Here is a 13,231-nt window from a genome sequence, read left to right on the forward strand (position 1 = left end):
AACTATTTAAATAGTACCTCATAATTTATAAGTGTAAATTATATATTACATTTATAATAATTTATTTAGAAGATAAGTAAATGTGATTATTTTTAATAATGTAATACATTAGATACACCTATGACTTTGTTTATTTTCTCAAATCTATTATGAGTTATTATACTCCTTCAAAGAGGAAATATAAACATATATATATGTATATAAGATTAATTATTTCCCTTCAATAATTTGGTAATATTTGTCAAAACAGAGAGGCAAAAGAAAACACGCAAGCCCACCTTTGGAGTGGGACGAAAAGCATACTTTTTGTACATCAATTTTCCATCTTAATAGTTTAAGAAATGCTTAAAATACTTAAATAAATTTTTATACCCGCATCAAGTGTGTCATTATTTTAACAATTTCCTCCATGGATGGCCGTTGTGAGGGATCCTTGGACCAACAACGGGTCATCAAACTCTCAATTGGTTTAGGTAAATTTTTGATCAGTGGTGGCCGAGTACCTGCAATTGAAATTAGAAAACACTTTTAAACAGACTCTAAAACAACTGAAGGTGTCTGATCTTGCTCCAGTATTTTGCTATATAAATAAAGGAAAATGCAGAACTAATAGTAATATGGATGAACTGGCTTGTACTTAATTTTCTCTCTTACAAATAAAAAACTGACAAGAAAAGGTCCTTTGCACTACACAGCAGCAGTAGAAAAAAAAATCAAACTTTTCCTTCAGTACAAGTTTGAATACATTCACTGACTGACCAAATACAGCATATTACAAAGGCTAATGAAATGTTACTTCTTTCTGAAGAATAAAGTTCTAGGCCAAATTAGAAAGCAAGTAATAACAGTCTTTGGTTCCTAATGCTGTATTTACAAGAAAAAAAAAAAAAAAAAGCCAAAACAAAAAAAACCCCAAACAAACAAAAAACAAAATTAAAAAAAAAAAACAAAAAAAACAAACAACAACAAAAAAAACCCCAAACAAACAGAAAAACCCAAAAGACTTAAAGTATTTTTGAAAGCTGATTTTGAAAGCTGCACCTAAGAACATCCTGAAAAATTATCAGGCCCTGGAACTACCAATTTTGTGTGACTTTTTCATGGTCTATACTCATTTTTAATAACATTTTACTTCAACTATTGTATAAATATTCAGCTGTTTTATGCTTCAAGTTCCTCCTATTATTACAATTTCTATGAGAACAATTCATGGACAACCAGTTGTGCTGGATAGATGCGATATAGAGATGGTTTGCAAAGAAAGCAGTAAGTATTCAAGAATATATTAAACAGAACAAGTAATACATGAAGTAAGAATGCCACAATAGTTTTAAGTGAGATGAAGTGCACTAACTAACTTTCCTTCTTAAGAAAAAGGAAATGGAAAAAGATAAAGAAGATAAAATTTTAAAGCAAAAGTAGGTAGAGACAGTGAATTTTAAGGTATACTCCCACACCTTACTGAGGCCTCCAAATTTAGTACTAGATTTACACTTAGTTTTACAGTAAATACTTTTATGCAAGGCACACATCACTCATAATCTCAACACCCAGTGTCCTTGAAAAACTGGAGAATCTCATTCTTCACTCAAAAATGGCATTTGCAAACATCTCTCTATATGCTTTATTAAGACTATAATATTAATTGATTCTGTCTCTGTCTGCCCCATTCTGTTCTTTGAACAGGATATGCCTGTGCCCACCTTATGCTTCTATCATTTACTACTGAAGCAATGACACTTAGGCAGAGTACCAGCCTTCATTGCTTGTTTGCTAATTTTTTCTTCCAAAAAGTTGGCGCTTGCCTTGATGTTGTCTCTCACAAATGGCAGAAACTCTCTGCAGATATTCAGTGAACTACTTCACTATCATTACTTTATTACTCAAGAAATTTGCCATAGTACCTAAAAACACAGCAGCAAAGAAATTACACCTCTAGCATGAAGATACTACAGTTTACTCTACTACACTGACCAATGTTACACTACTGCTTTAAAGAAAGCAGTCCATTTGAACACAACCACTGTGTCCTGTTCATAGTCTAAGCTCCTGAAAATCTGTTCTGCATAGCACCTAGCACGGTAGAGTGCTGCTCCATGAGTGCAGGTACCTAGGCATAAAGGTAAAACCATTCAAACAACAGAATAAAAAAAAACCAAACCCCAAAACATGACGGATGAAAAACAAAAATAACATGTTTAATGCCTAATGTTCCTGGAGGAGGTTTCATAGTTTCTAAGATTTATAAACACAGGTTAAGTTACTTAAAGTTACACATTTCTTGTAAACATCCAATTAAAAAAAAAAAAAGGTAAAAGAAAGACAATGCAGCTAATAAAACCATCATTCAGTCAGGTAAGAGGTTTTTCTCAGATCACTTTTAAAACGGAATGTTGCAATAACGAGGACATTACTCTTTATCCTTCGTTCATACACCAGTTACACTGTAGCAAACACTGTAGCAGCCAAGTAAATCAAAAGCCACAGTGACACAAAGTGGCAGTATCTATTTAGTCTTTGTGACAAAAATGCAAATCCAATGAAGCACAAAATGGAAACACCAGTAATTTAAAGCTGTACAGTTAAGAATGTTTAGCAAATTTATAGGTCATATACACAACTTCAAATAAAGTATTTTCAACTCACCATTGTGAACTGCCCACATTATCCGGAAAGCTGGACCACCAATCTCATCAAAAGGTTTCCTACGGGTGATTACCTCCCAGAGAATAATACCCCAGCTGAAAACGTCACATTTTTCACTGTAATTGCTACCTGGAAGAAAGCCATCAATATAATTTGACTCTTTTCTATGTAACATGTCAAAAAGAAATAGTTTGAGCAGATCATAGAATCAGGCTGGAAAAGAGCTCCAAGATCACTGAATCCAACCTTTCACTAAACACCATAATGTCCACTAAACCACAGCACTAAGTGTCATGCTGAGTCACTTCTTCCATGCTTCCAGGGATGCTGACTCCACCACTCCCCTGGCCAGCTTGCTCCAATAAATAAATAAATAGCTTTACATATTACTTTCACTTCACATTTAGTTTGCTGAGAAAAAACAGTTTTCTAAAGCTGACTGATTCATGCTAACTTAAATCTGAAATCACTTGACAGTATGACTGTTAAGAATGCCCCTCTCTGGGAATCAATCCTTTCCATTTGGAGTCATCTTGAAATGATAAAATGCATCACTTTTCTTTTTGATATAAACGGCAATTTATTAGGTTTTAAAAATCTCTTGCATTCAGGGTTTAATTGATTATGTTTGCTTCCTCTAAATATTCTTCAATTCACTTCTTCCAACCTTAGTCACAATATGCCAGCCAATAACATCTGTTATATCCATTACTCTTAATTAATTACAGGTCTTCAGAAGAACAACTAAGTTACCACATGAACAAAACAGGAGAGTCCTCAATTCCTTGCCATCTTATTTCCTCCTTGTTTATTATTCTTATTCTTTTTGGAATGTCATTACTTAATTAAAATTCTTTGACCATAAATTCAATATTTCTAAGACTCCTAAGGTGCTGAAGACAGGTTGGAGATATAGAATAATAAATAAAAATGTTCAGAGGCTACAAAGAAAGAATGTATGCTTTGCAACCATAACTCATGCAAATGCTAAGAAATGTGAATGGCTAATGACATAAGAATATATATGTGTGAATAGGAATTATAGGAAATTTGCTCACCTATCTTCAAACAAGGATTAAAATTGGCAGATATTGGCCAAAAGATTTTTTTGTTTATCCCTAATCAGAAAGTATTATTCAGACTAATCATTTCAGTAACAGTGGAATTAAAGAAGTCTAGTTCCATGTGAATACCCACCATATAGCAATAGTTGCAACAGGCTCCATCCACTACCTGTGAGCCAAGTTCCTCTGCCCCCCTACCTCTGACAAACTGCAAGGCCAACAGCCTGTTCTCTGGTCAGTTCTTCCAGTCCAGCCAGTTTGCAAGGAAAACACAAGAAACAGGCCACAGCATGAGCCACAAGCCCTCTTTAAGTGAAGGCACTAATTTGGACTTTACAAAACTCTCTAAGAATATGGATCTCAAAAACTCTTTACACCTGTATCAAAGTAGCTGAATGTGGCTAATGAGTTCAAAAGGTATGAAGAAGAAAAAGTCAGCTTTATCAGTCAGCTTATTTTCAAAAATGTTGGGGAAAAAAAGTTATGTAAACAATGGCAGATCACTAAGGAAAGCAAAATAGTCTCATCTATGCAGTCACAGAACTTCTGTAGCACACAGCCTATAAAACTAAAGTAGTACTATTCCCCTATTTGAGCAATGGAATTCTACTTTATGGCTGAGAAGTCTTGGACTAATTCTGAAAAGTGAGAGTCCAAAAGAAGCGAGAAAGTATTCTGTATTTTTCCCTTATTATCCCAAAGCAATTTAATTATTTTAAAAAGTTTCTTCTAATGGGAGTTCTTATATCAGAATTGCTCTCTTTTATTTCATCCTGATCTATAGCATATTGTTTTTATTTAGATTATTTGAACTGTACAAGGCTTTAAGTGCCCTAAAGCCGTAGGTTTAAAATGGGGGAAAAATTCTTAATATTACAGTAACTAGTTCACTAAGCAACATGTTCTGCAACAGATGCTTTTCATGCCTTTATTGTTGTCACCTAGAAACCTTGTACTAGAATAGGATCAAATTAATATTAGCCTTTATTCCATTGTTGAATTCTGCTGGAGTAACACAAGCAAAGGAATTTTTAATAATTTTGCCATTTAAAGTGGTTATTTTTAGTAGTTTAATGACTATTCTAAGTGTAATTTGATATGCTGCATTGTAGAAGATGCATCATACTAAATTCCTTCCTCTCCTTGATACTTGTGTTTTTATAATGATTTGTCTATTTATCAGTAAATGCTTTCAGTTAAAAGCACATAAAAACAACTGTAAACTGAAGGCTTCTTGTGCTGTCCAATAATATCTGCAATACAAGATTTCTTTCTACCTTGCTGGATTCATACACTAGAGGAACTAGGATATGAACTGCAAATCCCTATTACAATACACTTATTTATACTCATTTTATATTAAGTTTTTTTATGAAAAAAAATCTATCTTTAACAGTGATTGTTCAATTGCTTATTTCTAAAAGAAAAAAAAAAAATCTCCTATTTATTTAATTTAATAGAAAACAAGCGTTAAGAAAAGAAGCAGTCCTGGCTAAAAAAACAGAGGAAGTGCCTGAATATAAAATGACATAATGGAAAATTTTCAGGCATTTGAGTGAAACAAATAATCCTCCAGTTGGTACTCTAAGCAATATGTGGAAGAAAATGGTACCTTCAGGACAAAAGTTCCAAAGGTGATGTTTGAGAGGAATATTAAAACTGTATATGGACAGTCTCTGGAATAAGGACAGTAAAAAGAAAAGAGGTCACCTGGATCCAGAATCTGGGAAACCACTGCTGCACATTGGCACTTGCCAAATATATCAAATCAAGGACACGTGCATCCTAAAGCAGGAGGGTGACTCTTCCAGACCACTGCTAAATTGCATTGGTAATTAAGGTACAGACAGATTAAAAGGTGTTTAGTCTGCAATTTAATATCTATGAGTTTATTTCTTTGAAAATCATGCAGCAATTATAGGTATCTAATTATCAAGTATCATCAGTCTTCCCCAATTACACTCCAAGAAATAGCTTGTTTTTCTACATAACCACATTAACTGGTATTAACATGTTCTTCAGTATGTAGGAAAGAGGAAGTACATCAAATCTTTAGATTACACAAAAAGCAGGTGAAGATGGGAGTTACAAGAAAGTGGGGGATGAAAAAAGAAAGCAATTATGTTCAATTTAGACTAACAGGGAAATTCTAAAGTTAAAAGCTAATCAGAGTAGGGAGTGAAAGTAATGACAGTGTATTTAAATGACAGAAGAGTTAGAAATGATTTAAGAATCTTAGAAACAGCAAAACTGTGGGGAAAGAGCCCTCTGGCTGTATTTTACTGACTTACAAAATAAGGAACTGCTGCTGTCTAAATGTATTCCCTATGTAAATCTCAGCAATGACGAATAAAGGTTCTACATCTTCACGTAAATAACTATCTAGTAATAACATGAGAGAATTTGTTCAGTGCTGTTCTTCAAACCTCTGCACAATTATTTGACAATTTACACTTGTAGAGATTTTTTTAAAAAGTTAGACTTCTGCCAAAACTCTTTCAGTTTTTAGTAAACTTTATTTTAAGGACTACATGACACTCTTATTCTTACACCACATTAATTCACAGTTGCATCCCTATAAAGAAAATGTAATATTAACACTGAATTTTTATTACCTTCAAAAACTTCAGGTGCCATCCAAGCAGCACTTCCTTTGTTGTTGGTCATGTGTGTTTGAATATCACAGGCTGTACCAAAGTCACAGATTTTTAGAACTGTCCCCCCAGCTACCAAGAGCAAACTGTCAAAAAAGAAAAAGAATATTTTATAATCTGGGAAATAAAGAATGTCGTTTGTGTCTAATGTGAACATATTACATACTTTAAAATAACCCAATATATGATGTAATTTATTAACATTTCTATATGCTAGATCTTAAATAAATATCTTTAGCCATAGTAAACCATTAAGCATATACTGACAAAAGCAGACTTTCAGATGCCAGGGGCTGAAAACCAACAAATGCTGTAACAATTTTACCAAAAGAAAAACAATCAAGACTCCCACCAATGTCAATCAATGTAGCTATTTATTTAAATGGAAGCACTTCAAGTTACATGTGAACTCTCTAAATCAAAACTGGGGAATACAAGAAAGGACTAAAGATTTAAATTGTGGCTTCATATTATAATTTTATCTGGTAATAACTGCAAATTACCACCAAAAAGGGATGATTCTGCTGATGCTCAAATATCTGTTTCTATCTAATCTGTGGAGCCAGATCTGAAGCTGTAAAATGAACTGGATAACAAACTGACTGGGCAGGAAACTATGAAATTTTGTTTTGGTGGAAAGTGATGGGAGCTTCTGGCAGGGGTAGTGGAAAAAGCAGAAGGAGGGGATAAAGGAGGATGGCCATGTGGCAAAAAAGATCACACCACAACCACAACCATTCCAAAACTGGAAGATTTTAAATGCCTCTGATTAGAAGCCCTATTCCTAATAAAATCCTCTTCCATTATGGATATCTGTAGGGGGAGAGAATATAAGAAAATAAAGATAGTGTAGAAAGTAATCTTGCCCCTAAGGAGCTGCAGCTGGGCCCATTATCAAAGATTAGGAACAGGCCTGACTTTAACAGGCCACAGCTGTAACCAAAGAGAAGAAGAGTGCTATAAAAGAGTGGGATGGGTTGTTAAGAAGGGAATTGGAGTCAGGTGGCTACTTTGTGAAGAAGAAAGAGTCAGTGCTCTGAGGAGATGCCCATGAGAAACACCAAGAAGGTACGAAACTTTTGTGATAAGAAGACAACAGTATGGAACCCCTGCAAAAAGATGACAACACATACCCTGCAAGAGCAGGGTATTTTTCCAATTGAACAGAAAGTAACTGAATACAGTTAGTTTTGTGTATCATAAATCATCATTCTGCAACTGAAGTTTCATATGCACAGCTTTAATTTGGAATACAGTTAATCTAAGTGTTAGTACCAATTAAAGGTATTCCTTTTAAATGCAATAAAGCTATTCTAAATGATCTTAAATCCAACTGTAAGAAAAAACGAAAAAAGAGCTCTAAACCTACTTTGGTGGTTTCAGGTCTCTGTGAATTAGAGCCTTTGGTTTCATACTGTGGAGATATGCCACTCCTTGGGAACATTGTAAACACCAACTCATGGCATGTGCAGCAGTATAATGAGGCAGAGGTTCAGCACCATGCAGCACTGCAAAACAAAGGCACAAACTAAAAAGAACTTTATTGCATATTACAACAGATACAATGGAGTTAACAAAATACCAGTCAGAAAGCTCTGTGGAATCTAAGTAATCATCAACACCTCATTACTGAACTAAAAATACCTTTCTGCAGACTGTTAAAATAACAGAAATGTCAAAATATTTCCCATCTTTTTTAGTACATTTTCCATAATAATTTATGTTAAAATTCAATATGAAAAGTGTTGCTTATTCTCAGCTATCCCTGGTAGAGTCTATGTTAAACAAATGCCCAGGGAATTTACAAATTAGGGAAGAATTTTTTCAGATGTTCCACTGGAAAACCTTACATTACTTGTATAAAATATAAGAAACTGCTATCAAGAACAAACCAGTGAACTGAAAAGATGTTTTAAAATGCACACTCCTTTCTCCTTACATTATTTTAAGAATTTCAAAGAACCATATAATAGTTGGAAGAGATCTCTGGAAGTCCACCAAGCAGGTAAAGCAGGCCACCTCCAGCCAGTTGCCCTGGACTGTGTTCAGGTGGCTTCTGAATAGCTCCAAGAATGGTCTCTACTGAATTTCATATTTATGAAACAACTTGTAGTTTACATGTTTGCCCTAATAGTAGCACTTTAACTCCAGGAAGCTGAAATGATACTCACCATTGTATAGAGAACCTCCTTCAGCATACTCCATAACAAGACACACCTTTGGGGGAAGGGGACAAAAAAATAGGCATATTTTCAACGCAGAGGCAGAAAATAGCTTTTGTAAGCTGAAAGAGAGGTTCTTTGAGAGCAATTGCAAAGCCCCCATCCCTAAGCTAATGCAAAATACATCAGTCAGTTTGAAATGTATGTATTTACATGTAAGAAAAATCAGAACACTTAGTTCTCACTGGAAGTTAGAAAATAAAAGAACGACCTCCCTCCTCCTCAGACTTAAAAAGCAAATACTGTTTTCCAACTGCAATTCATTGTCCTTTATACCTTTAGTGGCTTACAAAAAAAAAAAAATTGTGAAATACTATGCCAGAAGAATTTCACTAGTACAAAGAAAGAAAAGGGATGCAGCATTATTTTAAGCAATTAAATAGTCCATACAAGAATTAGCTAAGGATACATCTGTCCTGTCACAGTACCCTCTTTTCTGCTTAGAGAATTCGTAAGACTCTTTGCAGCTGTGGCAGAAGGCAAGTAAATCCTGAAAATTACATGTGTGAAAATAGGAGCTGATTTACAAGACACAGTCTTGTATTGATACTGCATTTCTTTTTGTATTGATTTGCAATTAATAGGATTGTAGATATGAATGTAATTACATTATGTAATAGACTAGATACCAGTTTTTCAAACTGAACTATAACTGGTGATGAGAAACAGATTTGAGGTGTTCTTGAAAGAATTTAATTTTTATAGCATTAGAAAGGAAAAACAAATATCTGAAAATATCAACCACCCTACATATCTGTGTATTTACTTATTATGGCTAAAACATGAAAAATATAAAAAAGATGCATTTTTAATACAAAATATATGTTCTGTGCATTAATGCTTGCATATGTTAAGCTAGTTACCTTTTGTCATACTGACATAAGCTATAACTTACTGGGTTTAGGCAGGCTCCATATAACTTGACAATATTGGGATGGTTTACCCGTGACAGTTGTCGAAGCTGCAATACAAATCAGAGTTTCAAACTACAGGAAAAAAAGGCTAATGCTTTATTTTCATAGCTATAAATAATACAACAGCAAGTACAGTCTTCTATGTCTGCATAACTCCAGATGGTGATTTCACAAATTACAAGATTTATGTCACTCTTTGCATTTAATTTATGTAGTCAGGTTTGTGTCAAAGTGGACATGTATTTTAAAAGAAAGTTTTATGAAATTATGTTTAACAAAAGTATTTTTGTCTAAAATACAGGCTAAAGTCACTCAGGACACAAGCACTGTGCAACTATGATGTCTATAGATTTGGTGCTCTTCCTGAAGCCTTCAATTCTGGGACTACATAAAAATTATCTGATTAAATTAAAAAAATCAGAATCATATTGTCTGTTTTGACAATATAGAGGACAAAAGTTCTAAAGTCCCCAAGCCCACAACCCCATAAAATAATTTAATATTAAAATGACACAGTACCACGAACCTATTACTGTTTGTACTGACAACTGCATTATTTTGCATTTGGATCTTTTTACTAGTACACAGTAGAAGCAAGCAAAAAGGAATTTTTTCCCTGTACACAGACTGCTGAAGTACTTTACACTGTCTTTGGAGTAAATGCTATTTTTTCTACACACTTTCAGAAGATCCAAAAAATCAGAATGAAGTATTTCAACCGATGCTTGCACTGAGCAGGGTTTCCCAAATAGCAGTAATTACTGAAGCATTTCTGGGATTATCTACTCAGATCTCTTTTGAACACAAAAATCCCAGAAGACTGATTGGATTTACTCAGCGTTAAACCAGACTCAAATTAATAACCTTAAAAACTTTCCATCATGATGAACAACATATAAATATTTACAGAAAGGCCTACCACAAACATGTTTTTTTCAGCCCTTTTAGTGTCACATTTTGTAAAAGCTAGTTCGAAATTTAAGAGTTTTATTTTTAACATATCTTGTGTATCCTGAACATTCTAAGCTATAACTGAATAAATACTAAGCAGCATGTGACAATAGATGTCATTTTAACTAAGCTTTTGATTCTAGAAAATATTATGTATCTTGGGAAGTTTATCAGTGTATCTGAACTACTTAAGATGTTTTTAATAAGCAGACATTGAATGAAAACAGTAATTGCCTTTAAGGTAGCAATGTACTTGCACAGAAGAAAAAAAATTTATCAAATTATTAGAACCGCTGAAAAACCTCAGAAACAGTTTCAAATATCAACCTGATTGAACTGGAGAACCTATGCTGTGGCCTCTGGAAGTGTTTAATCAACTTCAGGGCTTTGGTGGGTATTCCAGCTGCACCCTGACTTCACACTGGGACAGAATCTAAAAACTGTTATTTCCCTACTTGTGTGCCCTGTCTCTCCCACACTCTTGCTTTTCAGCTTTTATGAGAAGCAAACTAAAGGAGCTGCAATGTGCTTTGGCAGGTCTCCTGCTCTGCAAGACAAGGGTCCAGGCCTGAACTGGGTACTGCAGGCAGCATTTCTCTTGTGATAAAGACACAGCTTTTAGTACACTGAGTGCACCCGTGAATTTCATGAGACAAGCTCTACCAAACCTTATATTTTCCATCACACATACTGTACCTCTACAATGAAGGCTTTTCTTTCAGATTCACTTTCTATCTGTTTAATGGCTACATCTTTAGCTCGCCATTTTGCCTTGCAGACTACACCAAAGGCTCCTCTTCCAACAACCTAGATCAAAATATAAAACATTGGAGTTAAAATTTGAAACAGTTTCATTCGCTGCGTAGGACTTCACAAACTTAATTTAACTTAATTTAACTTAATTTAACAAGAAAAAAACCTTAATTTAGAAAACTGAAGATACACAGGCTCAAGTTTTGCAGTAGGAATTGAATACTATGCCATTAAAGCATAACTAGACTTAGCTAAGCTTGCCCAAGTGATCATTTAGGCAAGAATTGGAAAACACACATACAAAAAAAATTTTATTACTAATGTGCAGTGACAGTGTCTCAGAAAAGTAGAATCTCAATTATTTAGAACAAGATTTGCTCAGAAGAAAATTAGAGGAATGAGACCTTATTTTTTTTCTCTTCAGGTTTCACCCCTGAAATGACACCTATCTGCTGTATTTGTTCATTCTTGCTAAAAAAAAACAGGAATTAAGACTTCTGAAATTTAAATGTATACACAATTGCACAGGACCATGATGAAATTGGGACAAGATGTTCCATGTGCTAAGTTATCAGTTCATTTTCTCATAGATGACTCAAGAGTGTGATAGCAGTAAATTATCCTGCAAGTCCTCCAAAAAAGTGTCTATGAACTAAGTTATCCCTATTTCTGTTGAAGTCTGCTTTCTAGCTTATTTGGAAATAACATTGCCTAAAATGATGGATAAAAACAACCCCAGACAAGAGTCATAACTCTTCACTATAAAGTTGCAAAAGCAGTAGTAGCTGCTACTGCATATTATAGTGTTCAAGTAATCCTTAACCTTTGCTGTGAACACCACCATTATTTTGAGCAGCTCTTTGAAACCAAGCATAGAAATAAAAAAAGCAAGATAGAAAGAAGGTCACTTTCAGTTACTGGTGAATTACACATAATGTTTAATTGAAAATCCACTTCTTTTAATTATTCCTCAAAGGAAAAATGGCAACATACAGGAATAATGACAAAACATGTATGTGAGATGTAAAATTGAAATGAAGGTATTGCCAAAGCAGTGACTGCAGCCACTACAGGAAAGCACAGACAAGTACGTTGTTACTCATATGCTCAAAAGAAAATGATGAAGAGGAGGAAACCCAAGGCACACACAGGCACAGAAGGAAAAGGAGCTCCTCCAAATCCAAAAAATGCAGGGCAGGCAAGATGAGAAGTAGGAGAGAGGAGGAGAAACAAGGGGCTGACTTCCATTTATGTAATCCTTGGGTTAGGTTCTTACTATGTGCTTCCCAAATAAATAAACAGTGAAACTGATTTCCCCTGGGAATGGGATGGTAAGGGCTGTAGATGCATAACTCAAGACCTGTCATGATGGATATGAGAAAGTCTGCAATCAAGGCCCCAATGTGAAGAGATGAAAAATATAAATTAAAAAACCCCATCAAGATCTTACATTAAGAAAGATAGAAAGAGGGAAATTATGCTTAATATTTCTTAAAAGTTTCATGTGGATATAAGGTACAGCTGCCCCCGAGAGCCATGGTGATCAAAGGCACTTTCTTCTTCTGGTTTCCTTTTTACTGTAAGAAATATTTTTCTCTTTTACATTACAGCATGCACTTTGCCTTCCAGGAGTTCCTGCCATCTCACGTTTACTTTCCACAGCAGTGGTTCACAGAGTCTGTGAAAAGACATGCCCAGGAGATGCACAGAACATGCCTAATTCTGCTCTGTTTAAGAACAGAACCTGTTGATTGTAACCTCATCCCCCAGCCAAAGTGCCTTGCACTTTGTGTTGCCTTCTTACATCTTGTCCTGATGTAACACACACTAACTATTTTCTTGCATTCCACACGTGAGGTTGGAAACACCAAGCCATGAATGATAGATGAGCAGCCTACAAAAATAGTACATATAAACAAACTGGAAACAATGAGTCACTGGAAGACATAAAAGTCCTGAACAGTCTTCCTTGTTATTTCCTTTTCTCTCAGACCATGTTTTGAATAAAATTGCTCACTTTCTAGGGG

General features: G+C 34.7%; 1 protein-coding gene across 7 annotated transcripts in view; it reads right to left on the minus strand.

Moving 5' to 3' along the window:
- Positions 1 to 13,231, minus strand: part of MAP3K7 (mitogen-activated protein kinase kinase kinase 7) — a 47,927-nt gene that overhangs the window by 25,448 nt on the left and 9,248 nt on the right. For all 7 annotated transcript variants that reach the window (XM_063153024.1, XM_063153023.1, XM_063153022.1 and 4 more), the window contains exons 2-8: positions 11,148 to 11,258; positions 9,482 to 9,547; positions 8,536 to 8,581; positions 7,734 to 7,872; positions 6,326 to 6,450; positions 2,647 to 2,775; positions 373 to 503 (exon numbers count right to left, since the gene is read on the minus strand). In XM_063153024.1, coding sequence (XP_063009094.1) covers positions 373 to 503; positions 2,647 to 2,775; positions 6,326 to 6,450; positions 7,734 to 7,872; positions 8,536 to 8,581; positions 9,482 to 9,547; positions 11,148 to 11,258 — 747 coding nt within the window. The remainder of the gene's footprint in view (positions 1 to 372; positions 504 to 2,646; positions 2,776 to 6,325; positions 6,451 to 7,733; positions 7,873 to 8,535; positions 8,582 to 9,481; positions 9,548 to 11,147; positions 11,259 to 13,231) is intronic.

This window comes from Melospiza melodia, chromosome 3, assembly GCF_035770615.1.
Source record: "Melospiza melodia melodia isolate bMelMel2 chromosome 3, bMelMel2.pri, whole genome shotgun sequence".
Classification (NCBI taxonomy): domain Eukaryota; kingdom Metazoa; phylum Chordata; class Aves; order Passeriformes; family Passerellidae; genus Melospiza; species Melospiza melodia.